This window comes from Asparagus officinalis, chromosome 3 (assembly GCF_001876935.1).
Source record: "Asparagus officinalis chromosome 3, Aspof.V1, whole genome shotgun sequence".
Lineage (NCBI taxonomy): Eukaryota > Viridiplantae > Streptophyta > Magnoliopsida > Asparagales > Asparagaceae > Asparagus > Asparagus officinalis.
This window is the reverse complement of record NC_033796.1, coordinates 28,615,919-28,632,656: the sequence shown is the minus strand read 5'-3', so window position 1 is coordinate 28,632,656 and position 16,738 is coordinate 28,615,919. Positions and strand designations below refer to the sequence as shown.

The window sequence follows — 16,738 nt, the reverse complement described above, 5'->3', positions numbered from 1 at the left end:
ACCAAGGGTAAAAGAGGCAAATATTTCAATCAGGGGGTCTATCTACAAAAATAAAACTTGAGGTGTAGTGATTCAGAACAACTTACCAAGGGGGCCTAATCGCAATTAATGTATTCTTTAAGTTCTAACTTCATTTCAACTTCTCTCATATGTCTTCCAGCCTTACCTTCATGAGTCTCGGCACATTCATGCAATGAAGAGGGCGAGAGGAGTAGGCGGTCGTTTTCTCAACACCAAGAAACTTAAGCAGCAAACACACTCATCAGAGAATGGCATCACTACTGGCTCAACTGTAACCTCCACAAGCTCCGAGCTCTCGACTGTTTCAAACAGAGGCAACAATGGAGGCTTTCATCATCAGAACCACTTTGGCTTTCCGATGACTTCCAGTCCCTCACAATGGGGAACTGGCAAGGCAGTGAGCAGCATTGTCTCCCGTTGATATCATTGGAGATTTCGTCGGTTTGTTACCGAGTTTCTCTAGGCAACTCATCCTTGGCTTTTTATGTAGTCGATAACTTAAATGAGACATTGTAGCGGACTGGTTTGTGGGGGAGAAATGAGTTCCAAGTTTCAATAATTTTTCTAGGTGTTACCATGGAAAATGTCTTAAAGCGTTGCATGTAATTGCATGTTGTACCTCAAACCTGTTTGTTTTTATGTTGTAGGTATCTGTATCTGATTCTCATTTACATTTATGAGTTGAGCGTACGTAAAGCTGCTGATGATGAATTTTACAAGTTGATTGACTGTATTTGGCAAATTAGCACGTGGATTTTACCGGTGTTATAATTCCTCTGATTCATTTTGTAAGAGTGAAGATCATGCCATTACAATCGAACGGGCATTCAGGCTATATTTTAGGAACTTCAAGTGTCAATTTGAGAAGATGTCTGTCGTAAAAGGTGCACGTACTTTAGTTTTAAGATCTCTATCCAGTTGGTTATTATACTTCACAAACTTAACTTGGGCAAAACTGTTTGTGCACTAAATATATGCAATTATGATAATCAATCATGCGTTTTTTTCTGTGTGTATACCTTAGGCTATGAAGATTAGTGTGATGAGACTTGATAGAGCAAATAGGAAGACGAGATTGTAATCTTTCTTCTTCGGGCCTGTTTGTTTGGCTAAAAAAAGAATAGGAAATCTATTTCTTAAAAAAAATTGTTTTAGGGGCTTTTTGCTTGCAAAAAAAGAAGGAAATCAAGGAACAAGAAACCTATTTCCTTAAAAAATTGTTTTATGGTTGTTTGGTTGGCTAAAAAAAGAAGGAAATCAAATAATAGGAGATGAGATAAGATGAGTTGTCATCATATTATTGGATGATGTTGATGATTTTTTAAGAAAAGTTGTTTTGAGGTTGTTTGGTTGTTAAAAAAAATGAAATCAAAGAATAGGAAACCTATTTCTTATAATATGTTCTTCTCTTGTGTTTGGTTCATTCTTAAAAATGGGAGATGAGATGAGATAAGATGAGTTGTCATTATATTATTGGATGATGTGACCCACACTTAAGAAAATCAATTTCCTTGTTTTTTTTGGAGGAAATGGGTGGAGATGAAATGAAGATGAGATGAGATGAGTTGTCACAATATTATTGGATGATGTGGGTGATTTTTAAAGATGAGATGTGATGGAGATGAGATGAGTTGGATGATGTGACCCATTTCTTTTGTTTGGTTTATTTTATTGGATGATATGAGATGAGTTGTTGGATGAAAATAATATTTTATTGGATGATGTGGATGAGTTGTTGGATGAAAATAATATTTTATTAGATGTTGTGGGTAAGTTTTAGGGATGAAAATGGTGGAAATTGTATTTTTGGAGATTTCCAAGCTCCAATTTCCTATTCTTGGGTTTTTGGAAACCAACCAAACAGCCCCTTATGGTTGTTTGGTTGGCTAAAAAAAGAAGGAAATCGTATAAGGAAATGAATTATAAGAAACCTATTTCCTATAATAAGTTCTTCTCTTGTGTTTGGTTCATTCTTAAAAATAAGAGATAGAGATGAGATGTGATGAGTTGTCATTATATTATTTGATGATGTGACCCAACACTTAAGGAAATCAAATTCCTTGGTTTTTTTAGGAAATGGGAAGAAATAAAATGTTAATAAGATGAGATAAGTTGTCACTATATTATTGGATGATGTGAGTGATTTTTAAAGATGAGATGGGATGAGTTGGATGATGTGACCTATTTCTTGTGTTTGGTTTTTTTTAAGGAGATGAGTTGATTGATGGAAATAATATTTTATTGGATAAAATGGATGAGTTGTTAGATGAAAATAATATTTTATTGGATGTTGTGGTGAGTTTTAAGGATGAAAATAAAGGAAATTGATATTTTTGAGATTTCCATGATCAAATTTCCTATTCTTGGTTTTTAGGAAACCAACCAAACAGCCCCGAATTCATGTCAAACTTATCAATTTGCAAAGTGACCTTTTCTCTTTATCGATACTAGGTAAGGGCTTTTTCAGATATAATGTTCGATACTTGCATATTGGTTCCTCAAATCCTCAATGTTGCTTATTAGTCCCTCGAATTCTATGGGGGTCTTGTCCGGTCCCTTCGGTTAGCTCACTCTAAATTTAATGGAATATTCCTACTAAATCTAATAGCTTGAAAGAAGTTCTGAGTTTATCCTTCTATTAAGTCCCCCGGCCCATTTCTTAATGATTTTAAACCCAATTTTCAGTTAAAAAAAAAAACTCCAAATCTACTAATATCATCTTAGGGGGTGTTTGGTTGCATTGTTTTTGAGAAATGTTTTCTCAAAAGTACTGACGCATGACATTTATGTAATTAAGAGTTTTCTATACATTTCTATAAACTGTGTTTGGCTCCAAAAAAATTTACAGAAATGTTTTCTGTAAAGTGCCCAAAAGTACCAAATTTTATAGAAATTGATTTCCTTCTAAAATGGGAGGAAATCTCTTGGAAATCTGACGCATTCATTATTTAAATAATAAAACTCATTAACTCTTTTCTACAAAGTTCTCACTTTTCTATAAAGTTGGTGGTGTTTGGTTACATTTCTATAAATTATAGGAAATGTTGCTATTTTCCCAAAAGTTATTTCTCATTTTCTTGTTTTGAACCAAACAAGCACAATACAAAAAATAAGAAAATTTGTACTTTTTAACTTCTCAAAACTTTTCCTATAATTTTTTTAAGAAATACAAGGAAATCAAATTTGGGATGGAAAACATTTCCTATAATTTATAGAAATGTAACCAAACACCCCCTTATCCAACACTAGGGAAAACCATTTCTAAATTTCCGAACAGGCGTCCCCTTGAAAATCTATATAATCCTCTAACTGAGGAGCAAATTTGGTGATTGAGGGTGCTATGTTCGGAGTTAAACATGGTTTGAAATTTTAACGGAAAAGGTGATAGAGGGACCAATTCGCAAGGCCCATAGGATTTGAGGTAAAAACCAAGAATAGGAAATTGGGTCATTGAAATCTCAAAAACATCAATTTCCTCCATTTCCATCACTAAAACTCATCACAACATCCAATAAAATATTATTTTCATCTAACAACTCATCCACTTTATCCAATAAAATATTATTTTCATCCATCAACTCATCTCATATCATCTCCTAAAAAAACCAAACACAAAAAATGGGTCACATCATCTAACCCATCTCATCTCATCTCATCTTTAAAAATTACCCACATCATCCAATAATATGGTGACAACTCATCTCATCTCATTAACATTTTATTTCCTCCCATTTCCTAAAAAAAAAAGAAAATTGATTTCCTTAAGTGTGGGTCACATTATCCAATAATATAATGACAACTCATCTCTTATTTTTAAGAATGAACCAAACACAAGAAAAGAACCTATTATAGGAAATATGTTTCTTATAATTCATTTCCTTATTTTTTTAGGGGCTGTTTGGTTGTTTTCCGAAAAAAATCGGAAATGGAAATGTAGCTCTTGAAATGATTTCAAGACATTTCAAGACATTTCTTAGTTTTCATTTCTTTTGTTTGTTTCGCAAAGAAAAGATTCATTTTCAAAGCCAAGTCATACAAAAAGACAAAAAAAGCCTCCATAGTAACAGTGCTTTGATTTCTATTTCTTGTGTTTGTTTGAGAACAAGAAAAAGGAAATGAGAAATGTGGCATTTAAATATTTCATTTTATTCTTTTGAACTATTCAAACAGTGCTTTTATTAATTAACTATTCTCCGATGGGACATTTCCAAGTGTTTTCAGCCCAAATTGGGCTGAAAACACATTTCTTGAAAAATTGAGGTGGCAGCACATGTGACACTTCATTTCTTGAAAATTAAAGACGAAGCAAACACATGAAATGGAAACCTCTTGAAATCAAAAACCTATGTGGCACATGGGAGTTTTCTTGAAAGGTGAGGTGGCGGGACATTTCTCATTTTTTTGAGCAAAACAAACAGCCCCTTAACCAACCAAACAATCTCAAAACAAGTTTTCTTAAAAAATCACCCATATTATCCAATAATACGGTGACAACTCATTTTATCTCATCTCCTATTATATGATTTTCTTTTTTTTCAGCCAACCAAACAATCATAAAATAATTTTTTTAAGAAATAAGTTTCGTATTCTTTGATTTCTTTTTTTTAGCCAAACAAACAGGCCCATAGCCGACCCGACCTGAACCCAAAATCAAACTGAAATAGTTCCGTCACCGGGCTGTAATCGATCCCAAATCCCTCCCCACACTCTCGCTCTCCGATCTCAGTCTTCCTCGTCCCCCCAATGACGACATCTCACGAATCCGTAGCTCCCGTCCTCCGCCTCGCTGTCGCCTCTCGCCTCCTCGTCGTAACCCTAATCGTATTATGGCGCCTCCTCTTCGATCCCTACGATACCTCCGCATCACTCAACCCCCCGTGCCTCGGCGAGAGATCTCAGCCGTCAGATTCGATCCGATGGCCGAAGACCTCCGCCGCGATAGAGAGCAGCGTTGTATGGGACGGCGTTTTCTTCGTCCGCATCGCCGAGTGCGGGTACGAGTACGAGCAGACCTACGCTTTCCTCCCTCTGCTTCCTATCTCCATGGTCTTGCTCTCAAAATCAGGTTAGGGTTAGGGTTTGCGTCAAATGGACTACAATCTCTGAGATATTGAACTTCTGGTAGGTTTTTGATGGAAATGACGGAGTTTTTCATTGTCGCAGTTTTTGCTCCGTTGGTTCCGATGATTGGGTATAGAGCGGTTTTGGCGTTGTCGGGATATGTTTTGAATAACGTGGCATTTGTGCTTGCTGCAGTTTTTCTTTACAGGTCAGTTCGGAGTTAAATGCTGCTTTTTAATGTTATGGAAGAATCTTAAGGATTCCTGTATTTTCACAGATTTAGAGTTTGTCCGTGAAAGATTTGAGATATACTATTTTAAGCATAGGCATTTGCTCTTCTTCCTGCGGTCGATTTTGGTTTGTTTGGTCATGTTCTTGGGAGAACAAGTTCAAGTTTTTCTTTCTTAAGTCAAATGTGGTGAGTGAAAGAGGAGCAAATTAGTTAGCACGCTGGGGGTTTGATGGGTTGTGAGAATCCCCTACTTTTGCTCTTGCATCCCGGTGTTTTGGAGGCTTCCATCTTAAGTCGGAGTTTGATGCTAATTTAGACTAGAGGAGGAGGTCAAGCGGCAAAGTTTTCTGTATGGAATCAAATTCATTTCTTAGGCACAAAATAGCCATACGAAACTGCATCCATCCTTAACACATGCCTCTCTTATTTCTACTATATTTGCCGTATTTCGCCGTATTTCGCCCTTGTATCTAAAATATTATTATGGGAAGCTAGCATATTAGCACATGCAAATGCATGTGTGAGCAACACTAATTTTTTTATCTAAACAATCATCGGTCGTACATGTTAATTATATTATTATTATTTAATGTGTATTTACAGGATTTATAGTAAAATATGCACATGCATAATTCACTTGATTAAATTAATAAGAAAATTCTCATCATTTAATGTTGTATTATCAGGATGTATTAATTTTAGATTGAAGCAGCAACATCTATTCTAGATAAGAGATGAAAATTCAGTTGCCCATTCTCTTCTCAGTTGGTAGTTAGAAACTTAGTTCATGATATTCGGATGGATTGTGCCTTACTTTGTATTTGTTCATATGTACTCCACGATTTATCTTTTCTTAGTTGAATAGAACGTTTCTTTTCGATAAAAAAAAAGCTATTCTAGATAAGAAAATTCATCCAATCTTTATAATTTATTACCATAATTATGAAAAGTGTAATTTTGTAAGTTCTTAAAACACATTTTTAAGTATATATTAGGTTGAATATTAGAAAAACCCCCTTAACTTTGGAGGATTATCAGATAACCACCTTAACTTTGAAAATATCAGAAACCGTCCATTAAGTCTAGGAGTTATAAAAAAAACCCTTTGACTTTGAGATTTTATCAAAAAACCCCCCTCAATTAGGGGGCATTTTTGATAAAAATTGAAAGTTTATTATTATTATTATTATTATTATTATTATTATTATTATTTTTTTTTTTTTGGGGGGGGCGGGGCTCTGGTCTAATAAAATCTTATAGCTTAATAAGGGGGGTTTTCTAAAATTTTCAAAGTTATGGGGGGTTTTCTGATAATTGTCGCCTATGTACTTTATACATGTTAAATAAGACTCATTTAAATATGTCACTATGTAGTTTACATTTGTGTTGCATTTCTTGCTTTTGTTAATTATATAATTTTTCAAAGGGTATGCATGAAATTAAAAAAATAATTTAAGAAAGAGATGAGGAATGAAAATAATAGAACCCTCTGTAGAGAGAGATAGAGGGAGGGAGGAGGGTGGGTGGGAGGGAGGGAGGGAGGGGACAAAATGTCCACTCAATTCAAAAGTATCAATTTACCCAACACAGGCATAAATTTCCCTAAAAACTCAACTAATGATTGAGGAATTTTCAATCATTTCTTCACCGTACGCTCACAAAGATTTTTATAGTATAGATAATTCAAATAAGCTTCTTTACTTATCCTTACTTTTCCCACCAAAATGTTATTCCTGGTTCTTCTGTCTTGCTTCCAACTTAAAACATCAGCTGATTAAGATTAAGGTTCACGGACATATCTAAAACGTAGAAAGTCAAGGAGTGATGGCAAAAATTAGGGGCAAGTTTCAAATATAAAGAATAAACAGTAAAATATCTCATTTTCTGCTCTGTGCTCTTTACCTCCATCCATATTCCCGTTATTGATATCAAATACATCTGAAACCATAAGGAGGTCTTTTTCTGTAATATGCACTACTTTACCTTTCATGAGCTTTGTGACAGAATGTTTTTTTATCTTCCTTCTAAACTAGAAAACTTTATTTGTTTTGGCTATATTCTTCGTGCACAGGCTTTCAATTCTTATATTAAAGGACTCTGGAGCTGCCTTACGAGCTTGTATACTGTTCTGCTTTAATCCAGCTTCAATATTTTACTCATCAGTGTAAGCTTTATACCTTTATCGTGTTTTACCAAATTAGAAGACTTTGTAGGTTCACTATTTTTGAGATTGAAACACCTCATTGACAGATATTCGGAGAGTTTGTATGCCTTATCTTCACTTGGAGGACTATTCTACTTATTTTCTGGTTCTAATACTGTAGCCATGCTGCTGCTTGCTCTCTCTGGTGCAGCTAGGTCAAATGGTGCTATTAATGCTGGCTATTTCTGTTTTCTGGCGATGCTTCAGGTCTGTGATGCTATCATCCAGAAGAAAAGGCATAAAGTATGTTTTCCCCTCCTTTTACTACAACACCAACTAAGCCTCTTTTGGGTTGCCTACGTGAATTATTTTCTTTCAGAAAGCTCTCCTGAGATCTGTCTTCTCGGGTAAATTAATAAATGTTCTAGTTATATTATTAGGTGATAATTCCTATGTATAATTGATAGTTGATAACTTGATACCAGGCTTTATGCCCTTTGCTATAGTGGAAACCATAGCTTTGTTTCTTGGAAAGAAAACTGTCTGCTGAACTTTCCTATTTGGGATTGAACTTTCTAAATTGGTAATCACGATTTCAATGTTTTTTGGAGAGAGTCGGAGGTAGCTATCTATTCACTTCTCTTGCAGTTGGCTGTGCAGGTAGTTGCTGCTGGGATTGGCCGTTCTCTTTTTATATTTTCTCCATTTATCCTTTTTCAAGCATATGGATACTGGATTATTTGCCAATGTAGCAGTTCTAATGAGTTGAGGCCTTGGTGCAAAGGAAGAGTCCCTCTTCTATATGGTTTTCTTCAAAGTCATTACTGGTACTTCATCAATGAAACTTATTGCTATCTGTTGGGTTAGTAGTTGAAATATATAATGAATAATTAATTTTTTGTATTATGTTTTCTGAAAGTTTGTTTTGAAAATTTTATACTTCAACAATTTTTTCCCTTTTCATTGAGGATAGGGTGTAGGCTGTAGACAATTATCCATGTTCTTCAGAGGTGTATAATGTGCGTCGTGCGGTTATCTCCACTGTTTGTAGAGGTGCATAGTGATTGGCTGTCTGCAGAAACCATTGATGACTAATATGAGAGGAAAAGATTTGAGGGGCTTTTCTTCTCTTTTTTTGTTGGGATATTGCGCGTGTGTGCGACTGTGCATGTGTTTGTGAGTTTTAATCATTGATGTTATATACTTATATTGATGTGTTGGGAAATAGTCGCTGATATTCTTTCTCAGTAATTTTCTTTGACCTTCTTTGTAAACTGTAGCCACAGTTTCGTAAGCTATTCATAATCTTATATATATGCTGTTATATCCCTAATTCCTGTTTTAGAATATTCTATACCAAATAACTTAGTCGCAACAACAATATTTTGTGAAAGAAGAGAGAAAAAACATAGAAGTGAAAGAGAGCAAGATAGTAGGTGAAAAGTTGTGGTGTCCTGCTTATGTGTGTTGCAACACAATTCTTAGGTTGAGAGGCATGGGAATTATAGTGGTTAAATGAAAATGACGAAGAGTGAGAGGTAAGAGAATTACCTATGTCCATTGTTGGACTTTGTATGTGTTAGTTGTTGCCAGTTGGAGGAAACCTTAGTTGTTGCCAGTTGGAGGAAACCTTAAATCCTGAAACAAGGAGAGAGTGAGACACAATGAGGCAATTTGCCATACTTTGTTGTTTTTGATGTATAACCATATAGAAGCCTAAGTTTCAACCCACACAACATGAGCTTCATACATTATTTATGGCTTTGTCTCATTGGCTACAAAAGGCTGCATCTCTACACTAACACATGAATGAGATACTTAGACCATTGCAAAAATAGTTGGATTAAATTATTTATAATATTTGGTAAGTATCACAGTTTGTCCTATAAAATTACTGTTTCTCATGTTGACTTTTGAGTTCAATTAATTTCTCAGTCGAAATTAATAATGATCAGAATATATGCTCGGTCATTATCTTTATTTTCCAAGATTTAGCACCACTCCTTAGTGACCTAGATGGATGCCCTAGGTTTCTATTTATCTTTATCTTTACCTCTTTTTTGCTTCCTTGTTTGAATATATTTTTGTTTCCTTCGTCACAGGGGTGTAGGTTTCTTGAGATATTTCCAGATGAAACAGTTGCCCAATTTTCTTCTCGCGTCTCCAGTATTATCTTTGGCAGTCTGCTCAGTTGTTTGGTATACTAGCTCGCTGTTTAAAGTTTTTCAGTTCTCAAGGGAGGGTAAAACTTTTGCCTCTATGATGCATCCAGTGGGAGATAATCAGAGTTCAGATTCTCCATCTCAGTTAAATTACAGCATGTCTTCTGAAACTGTTGAAGGTACGTTTGCCTTAAACTTTCCAAATATTGCATAGCATGAAACAAGAGCTTATTGTGTTACCTCTCATTAGTCAGCTGACATAGAATTAATGAAAATTTTGAATAGCCTCCTTGTTTTTACAAATTTCTCAATTTTGAGGATTGAAAAGGTAGTTACTATTTCATTATGTACGACTATTCCGTGACCCCAGAAAGAGACATTTTTTTTGTAATGGTGGAACAAGAAAATATGCTTGCTTGCTTTTCTCTGTAATTTAGTTTTAAAACATAGGGCACAGATATGTATATTTTGAAATTCTGTGTTCATTTGCACCTACGTTGGCAACTAGATGCTCAAATAACTCAAATGTAGCTTAGCACATTTAAATATTTTATTAAAGTTACAGCAATTGTTTCTCAGAAAACCCTGTTTTGTGGTTTATTTTTATTCTTATATGATCTGGTGTCATTTAGTGACAATGTAATGATACTCTGTTTGGAACAGGGGATCATAGGGTGAGGCGGCGGAAAAAGGAGAGTCTGGATAAAGGTTCCGAGAGTATCCAAGATCCCTATCCTCGTCCAGAAGCTTCCCATAATTTTCTCCAAGGATACCATTCTATCATGGTTCTCCCTTTCATTTTACATTTGGGTTTCATGACTTTTACTGCCTTCTTTGTTATGCATGTGCAGGTAAAGCACCTATTTCTGGCCCCTTTGCATATCTAAAAGTTAATGTATTGTGATGCTCAATAAGTCCAGTCCCTATTATTTGTTTTTATCCTTTTTTTCTGGAGAAAATCATGACACCCAATAACTTTGGTCTCTATTATTTTGCTCTTAACCCGTCCAATTTGACCAAGACTACCTTATTTCAAACAGAACTCAGGCATTTAACGTCTAAAAGGTGATGCAGGATGATCGTGGACTGTTCATCAAAAGATTTAAGATCTATTAGAATAATTTTTATTTTAGTAATATTTGATTTGATTCCATGCAACTTTTTATTTTAGTTAGGATTTCTTTAGGATTTGATTTTAATATGTCGTTTTAGTTTAGTTAGAATTTTATTTGATCGCATGTTTTGATTTGATTAGGATTTTTATTTACTTCCATAAGGTGCTATTTGGCAATGGGTTAAGTGAGGGGTTAAGGAGACTTAACTTTTTTTAACCCGCCAAACACAAAAAATCCATAGAATGGTTAAAGTGAGTTGACCCTCTATAATTTGCCAAACACAAAAAATGCAGAAGGATTAAGCTAACCCTTGTGGAGGGAATAAAATGAGTTAAACCCCTCAAAATGAGGGGTTTATTAATACTCCTATTTAGAAGGATTAAAAGTTAACCCCTCTATTTATAATTTGTCAAAATACTCCTATTTAGTAAGGGTTTACTAATCCTTGTTATTCCCAAACACTACAAAGGCTAAAATAAAATTTATTTAATGGGTTAATAATTTAGTCCTTTGAGTTATTAAATGTGCTAACCATGTTAATTCTTCTCCTTAACCCCTCCGACCCTTTGCCAAACGAGGCCTAAAACGTTTATTTACTTTCTTTTAAAAAGAATATATATATATATATATATATATATATATAATATATATATATATATATATATATAGAGAGAGAGAGGAGAGAGGAGAGAGGAGAGAGAGAGAGAGATCACGTGGCTCTTTTTGGCATGTGATTTGCCTCTGAGGTGAAGCTCTTGTGAGGCCCCTAGATGTGGAGCCTAGTAATTTATCTAAAGCTCTCTTCTTCTCTCCTTCCTGATCAATCCCTCTAAATGAGTCCAAGACATCCAATTCAAGCCAAACTATCCGAAGAAAACCTAAAACCTAAAACCCAAAAACCTGATCACTGTTCACGGTTGAACAGTATAGAGATTACTGTTCATCATTTATTACAATATCATTCTGCCAAGTCATTGACGATTTCTCGCCTTCAGATCTAAGCCCTCCGCCCACTTCGCCATCAAAAGGTCGAGAAAAAGGACAAGTGTTTTTTTCCCTTTTTCCCAGTGACTTAGTTAGGGAGTTATTCCGCTGCCCTGTGGTGCTGCTACTGTTGTTTCCCAAGGACAGTCTCATTAGGCTCTGCTGATGTTGGGTGTGGGAGGGAATCATATAATGAACTCTGCTGGTTTTGACCCGTGCTATTACTATTTAGGTGAAACCTAATTTTTTCACTTTATGTTTTATAGGACTTGCAAACCAACTTCTGGTGTAAACTCTAGGTTCCAATTGGCTACATATATAAAGACCAGACATATTTGCTCATCTTTGTGCAATCAAATAGCAACATGTATTAGTTGGAACACGGAACATATTTCTAATGTATATGTAAATGAGAACTGTTACTGTATTTTTGTTATAACACGACATGCAAGCTTCTTCTTAGTTACTAGTTAGTGATAAAATTTCTGTACTAATCTTGCAACAGACATTACCGATTTTGTTCTGCAAGTGAAAACTTACTGTTTTCTAGCAGGTTGCTACCCGCTTCTTGTCTGCAAGCCCTCCCATCTACTGGTTTGCTTCATATGTACTGGACTCACCTGGCTCCATATCAAGAAGAATTTGTTATTTTATCTGGTTTTACTTCATTGGCTACATTCTTCTTGGCAGTCTTCTCTTCTCAAATTTCTATCCTTTCACTTGATCCACAGCTTTCGCCGACAGCTTTGTATAAAGTGACATGCCGCATCTTTATTTAAGAGCTTATTCTACAGTGTTTCAGTTTAGCATTCAGTAGAGAAAACAATCTACTATATTCCTCGGAAAGTTTTATTAGTTTGAAGGAAACTAGAGGGGGGAGAGAGAGAGAAAGAGAACCGTTTCTTTCGGAATTACTGAGTGATTGAATTTCTTTACAAGGGATTTGTTTAAGATTGGTGAGTTTTGATCTGAGGGATTTTGTTGTTGTGAGGTGAGAGGTGATTAATTAAGATGATTATTTTGATTTTTAGAAGTTCAAATCCCATGTATTTTTATTTTTTGTCTGGATAATAATTTTTTTTTCTTCAGCTTGGTGGAAGTCTAAGAAATTCAAAATTCCAATCGGTAGTCGGTCGCTAATTTGATGCCTTGGGTTTTATTTCTCAAAGTTATGGTCAATCGTTTGTTATGCAGATTTTTAATCAGACCCATTACTGTGATAGGAAACCAAGCATAAGATTTTTGATCGGTTAAATTTCACAAAACCCCTCAAAACTTTAGGCCGTTGCCCACAAAACCTTCATGACTTTTGTTTCTCCCACTAAACTTTCCAACTTTTCCTACGAAACACCTCAACTTATCCTACAAAATTCCTTTAATTTTTCTTGTGCATGGATCCAGGTCGGAGCTCCGATCATTTTCTGGTTCTTGGTTTCTTGTTTAAGAACTTCAAATCTTATGTATTCCTTAGTGAATCTGGCTTCAAATAATAGTAAATTATGAAATTCATATTAGTTTTAAGATGGTTTTCTCATTCAAATCCATTCAATAGAAGAATTATTTTTAAAGTTTAGGAGTTATTATACAGATCTCTACGATCAACTACAATTACCTCTGGATGAAGATAATAGTTTTTGTGAAATTTATCATTTTCATTCATTTTAATGAGATTTCTACGATCAATTACAATTAACTCTGGATAAAGGTCATGGATGTGATCAATGGGTATATATGTTCAAATTGGATTTAGGTACATTTAAAGAAATTGATCAAAATGTCATTAGGATTTTGAATTATTTGACAAAGAATTTCAGAAGGAAGGATGTTAAAAAACAGATTGACATGAGGTTTATTTCTTGATGTAGGTGTTTCTCAACTGTTTGTTTCAACTTCGTCCAAGCTAGTATTTCTAGAATCCTTAGAAGCATCCTCAGTACTGAGGCAGAGGGGCCTCCGTAACTGTATCTGAGATATCAAATGACATGAATTGCTCTCATGATTGGCTTAGTCTTTCTTTTAGGATAATTTTGCGCTTTACTTGATTTCCTATAACATCTCTAAAAAGCTGAATTTTTAGTGACGTGCTTGCAATATATGAAATCATACATCTTCTTTTTATTGTTCTTTTTCCCCCGGAAAATGGAGGACATTAGAGACATCCTTCTAATATCCTTTGATTAGGGAGTTCAATGAGATTTGATGGAAGATGAAGTATATACACATTATATAATAACATGAATAGCTACAATCGTTAATTAACATTTCCAGAAACACTTAAAAGGTTGAAATTATACGAGAGGACTAAGTTGTGTAACCAAGTTGGATGCATTTACTCTGATCTAGATCATAAAATCGGATATAGATACTGATGTATAAAACCGGATAAAGATACGGATGTACACGTGGATATATAAACATATATACATGTATATACAAAATGGATATGAAAACAATAGATAATCAAACTCCCTTTAAAAGTTGGAGCTTGGGAAAAGTTTCTATGGACAATATTTGTAGATATTACATTCTGATCAATATTGCAGCCACGTTTTTAATCTTTAACTGAAGATGTTCTATTTCCACATTTCTATCTCTTTGAATTCCCCCAAATTCAATTTCCCTTTATCCATGATCTATCATTTATTCTTAATCCGGTTGACTAATCATTAACCCTTTCCTTGCTTCTCTGTCCTTTCTCTCTGTGCATTACTCTCATAGCAGTTCAAGGAAGAAGGACCACCCTCGGAAGTCGTTAGAGGTTTCTTAATTCATCGTTGTGAGGGTTATGTTGTGACCAAGTTGATGAATGAGAAGATACCTTATTTCATTGCGCCGATTATTTACTGAAAAGACTCAGATTGGGAAAGTTGGTGAGATCTTTGGACCTATTTATGAACCGGTGAGCTTTCAAGTTTCTTTTTTCCATTGAAGATAATTGCATATTAGGGGGTGTTTTGTTCACCCATTTTATAGAAAAGCTTTGAAAGAATACCAGACAATAACATTTTTGTAAATAACAGATTTCTGTAGATTTCTGTAAACTATGTTTGGTTCATTTTTTTTTTATAGAAATGTTTTCTATTAAGTAGGGAAAAGCGGAGTATTTTATAGAAATCAGCTTGCTCTCTAAATTAGAGGAAATTGCCTAGAAATCTGATACTTATATTAAAATAATAATAATTAAGTACACTAGTACTGTTCCCATGTGATTTCCCATGAACATTGTTAATAATCTATTTTCTATAAAGTGATATCCAACCAAACAAAAGAAAAAGAAAACAACCTATTTTCTAAAAAGTTAGGAACTTTTTCATGCTTTGAACCAAACAAAGAAATAGCAAAAAAAAAAAAAAGAAGAAAAGAAATATAGTACTCTTTAAGTTCTATAAATTTTTCCTACAAATTTTATAGAAATACAAGGAAATTAAATTTTGAGCACTTTTCCTTTTCCTTTTTTTATAAAAATTGAACCAAACAAGCCCTTATTATCTCCGATTTTGGGTGGATTGGTACGTAGTTCTCATTTAGGGGTTTAGCTGATTATTTGCTTAAAAATAAATTTTGACGTATGAGTTTAATTATGAAAATTACTTCTATTATGACTTTAGTAGATGCTTGCTAATATATCTGTAGGAAACATTGGTTTAATTTGGTATTCTACTTTTGTTTTTCATAGTAAAGTCTTGGAAATCTATTTTAAATCTTATATGTTTCGTCTTTTGTAGTAGGAAAATGATTATATTATGAGAAAGTTTTTCTTGTCTTCGACATCGATTGCTGGTAAATAATATGAGTTTGATCGGGTGAATGAGTATTGAAGTTTTCCAACAGATACAAAAATAGTTAATGTTCCCATGCTAGGATGTTAGTGGAAAATTTTCAATTCTGTATACGTAGTATTGTGCACAAGGTAAATATTTTCTGGATGCACATGTAAAGTATTTGATAACTAGGCCTGTCCATCCGGTCCGGCCTGACCCGGAAATCCGGGCCTGGGCCCGGGCCCAACCGGTTTCTTTTTTTTTAATTTTATTTAAAATTTAAATTATATAAAAAAAGACAAGAAAAATTAATAAAAACAATAATTTTATTAATCACTTAAAATAACATAAATTACAAATAAAAAATAATAAAAACAAATTCTTTATTAATAATTAATAAATTATTTATAAATTATAAGTACAAATTTATTTTGGAATTTATCGCATCACAATAGATAAGTACATCCCAACTAGGTTGGCACCTACTCACCTATATCACTATCATTTGTAACTATTTTCAAAATAATTCTTTACAAAATTTAAGCTAAGATATAAAAAATACAATTTAATTAATATTATTTATTCTTTATATCTATATGCTAGTCCCAATTCTTTAAATTTATCTTCAATTCCAGCCATCCGATTGATGCCTTGCGTTCGCTTCTCGTACCTCCACAAATCTTGTAAACACATCACCGCTTGTACAATATACGGATCTAAGCATGTCCCGTGATCGTCGATCAAACGTCCTGCTGTGCTGAAGGCGGATTCCGAAGCTATCGTCGAAACCTGCACTGTTAGTAAGTCACGAACCATGGTGGAAAGTATAGGATATGAAACTAATCCATATACTTTCCACCATTATAAAATATCTAAAGTATTTCCTTGATATTTAACTAAAGAAGCAGATAAATATTTATCTATTTCAGAAACCTCCAATGATGACGATCCAAGTCCACATCCACCAGTTAGCTCAGCTACCATTGCATACCTATCAAAACTTACACTTTTAACTCGGGATGAGCTCGAAGAAACTCAAGCTGTAGACTGTTGTGTAGGCTGTAGTTACACCATGTCTAGCTGCATACTCATCATATAAGGTTTTTGAAAATAATTTCTAATAGCTAAATGATGAGTAGTAGCAGTAAGGGTGGTTCCATTATCTAAGTCTATAATCTGATTATCATATAAGGATTATAACAAACTTCGAAGGTCAATATCCTTCAAGCATGGATCAATAAGAACCCTCAAACCAAAAA

At 34.2% G+C, this 16,738-nt stretch overlaps 2 protein-coding genes across 10 annotated transcripts in view; both read left to right on the top strand.

Moving 5' to 3' along the window:
• The window catches only part of LOC109833580 (nuclear transcription factor Y subunit A-3-like), a 20,340-nt gene extending 19,595 nt beyond the window's left edge, over positions 1-745 (top strand). For all 8 annotated transcript variants that reach the window (XM_020401302.1, XM_020401305.1, XM_020401299.1 and 5 more), the window contains one exon: positions 161-745. In XM_020401302.1, coding sequence (XP_020256891.1) covers positions 161-442 — 282 coding nt within the window. In that variant the 3' untranslated portion in view covers positions 443-745. The remainder of the gene's footprint in view (positions 1-160) is intronic.
• LOC109833579 (GPI mannosyltransferase 2) lies at positions 4,673-12,806 on the top strand. 2 transcript variants are annotated; one of them, XM_020401298.1, is made up of 8 exons: positions 4,673-5,086; positions 5,185-5,290; positions 7,386-7,478; positions 7,565-7,760; positions 8,118-8,284; positions 9,560-9,798; positions 10,283-10,470; positions 12,272-12,806. In XM_020401298.1, exons 1-8 carry the CDS (start codon positions 4,765-4,767, stop codon positions 12,440-12,442), a joined length of 1,482 nt encoding a protein of 493 aa, XP_020256887.1. In that variant the 5' UTR covers positions 4,673-4,764; the 3' UTR covers positions 12,443-12,806. The 2 variants fall into 2 exon arrangements, with proteins under 2 accessions (XP_020256887.1, XP_020256886.1); XM_020401297.1 differs by having other exon boundaries at positions 8,106-8,284.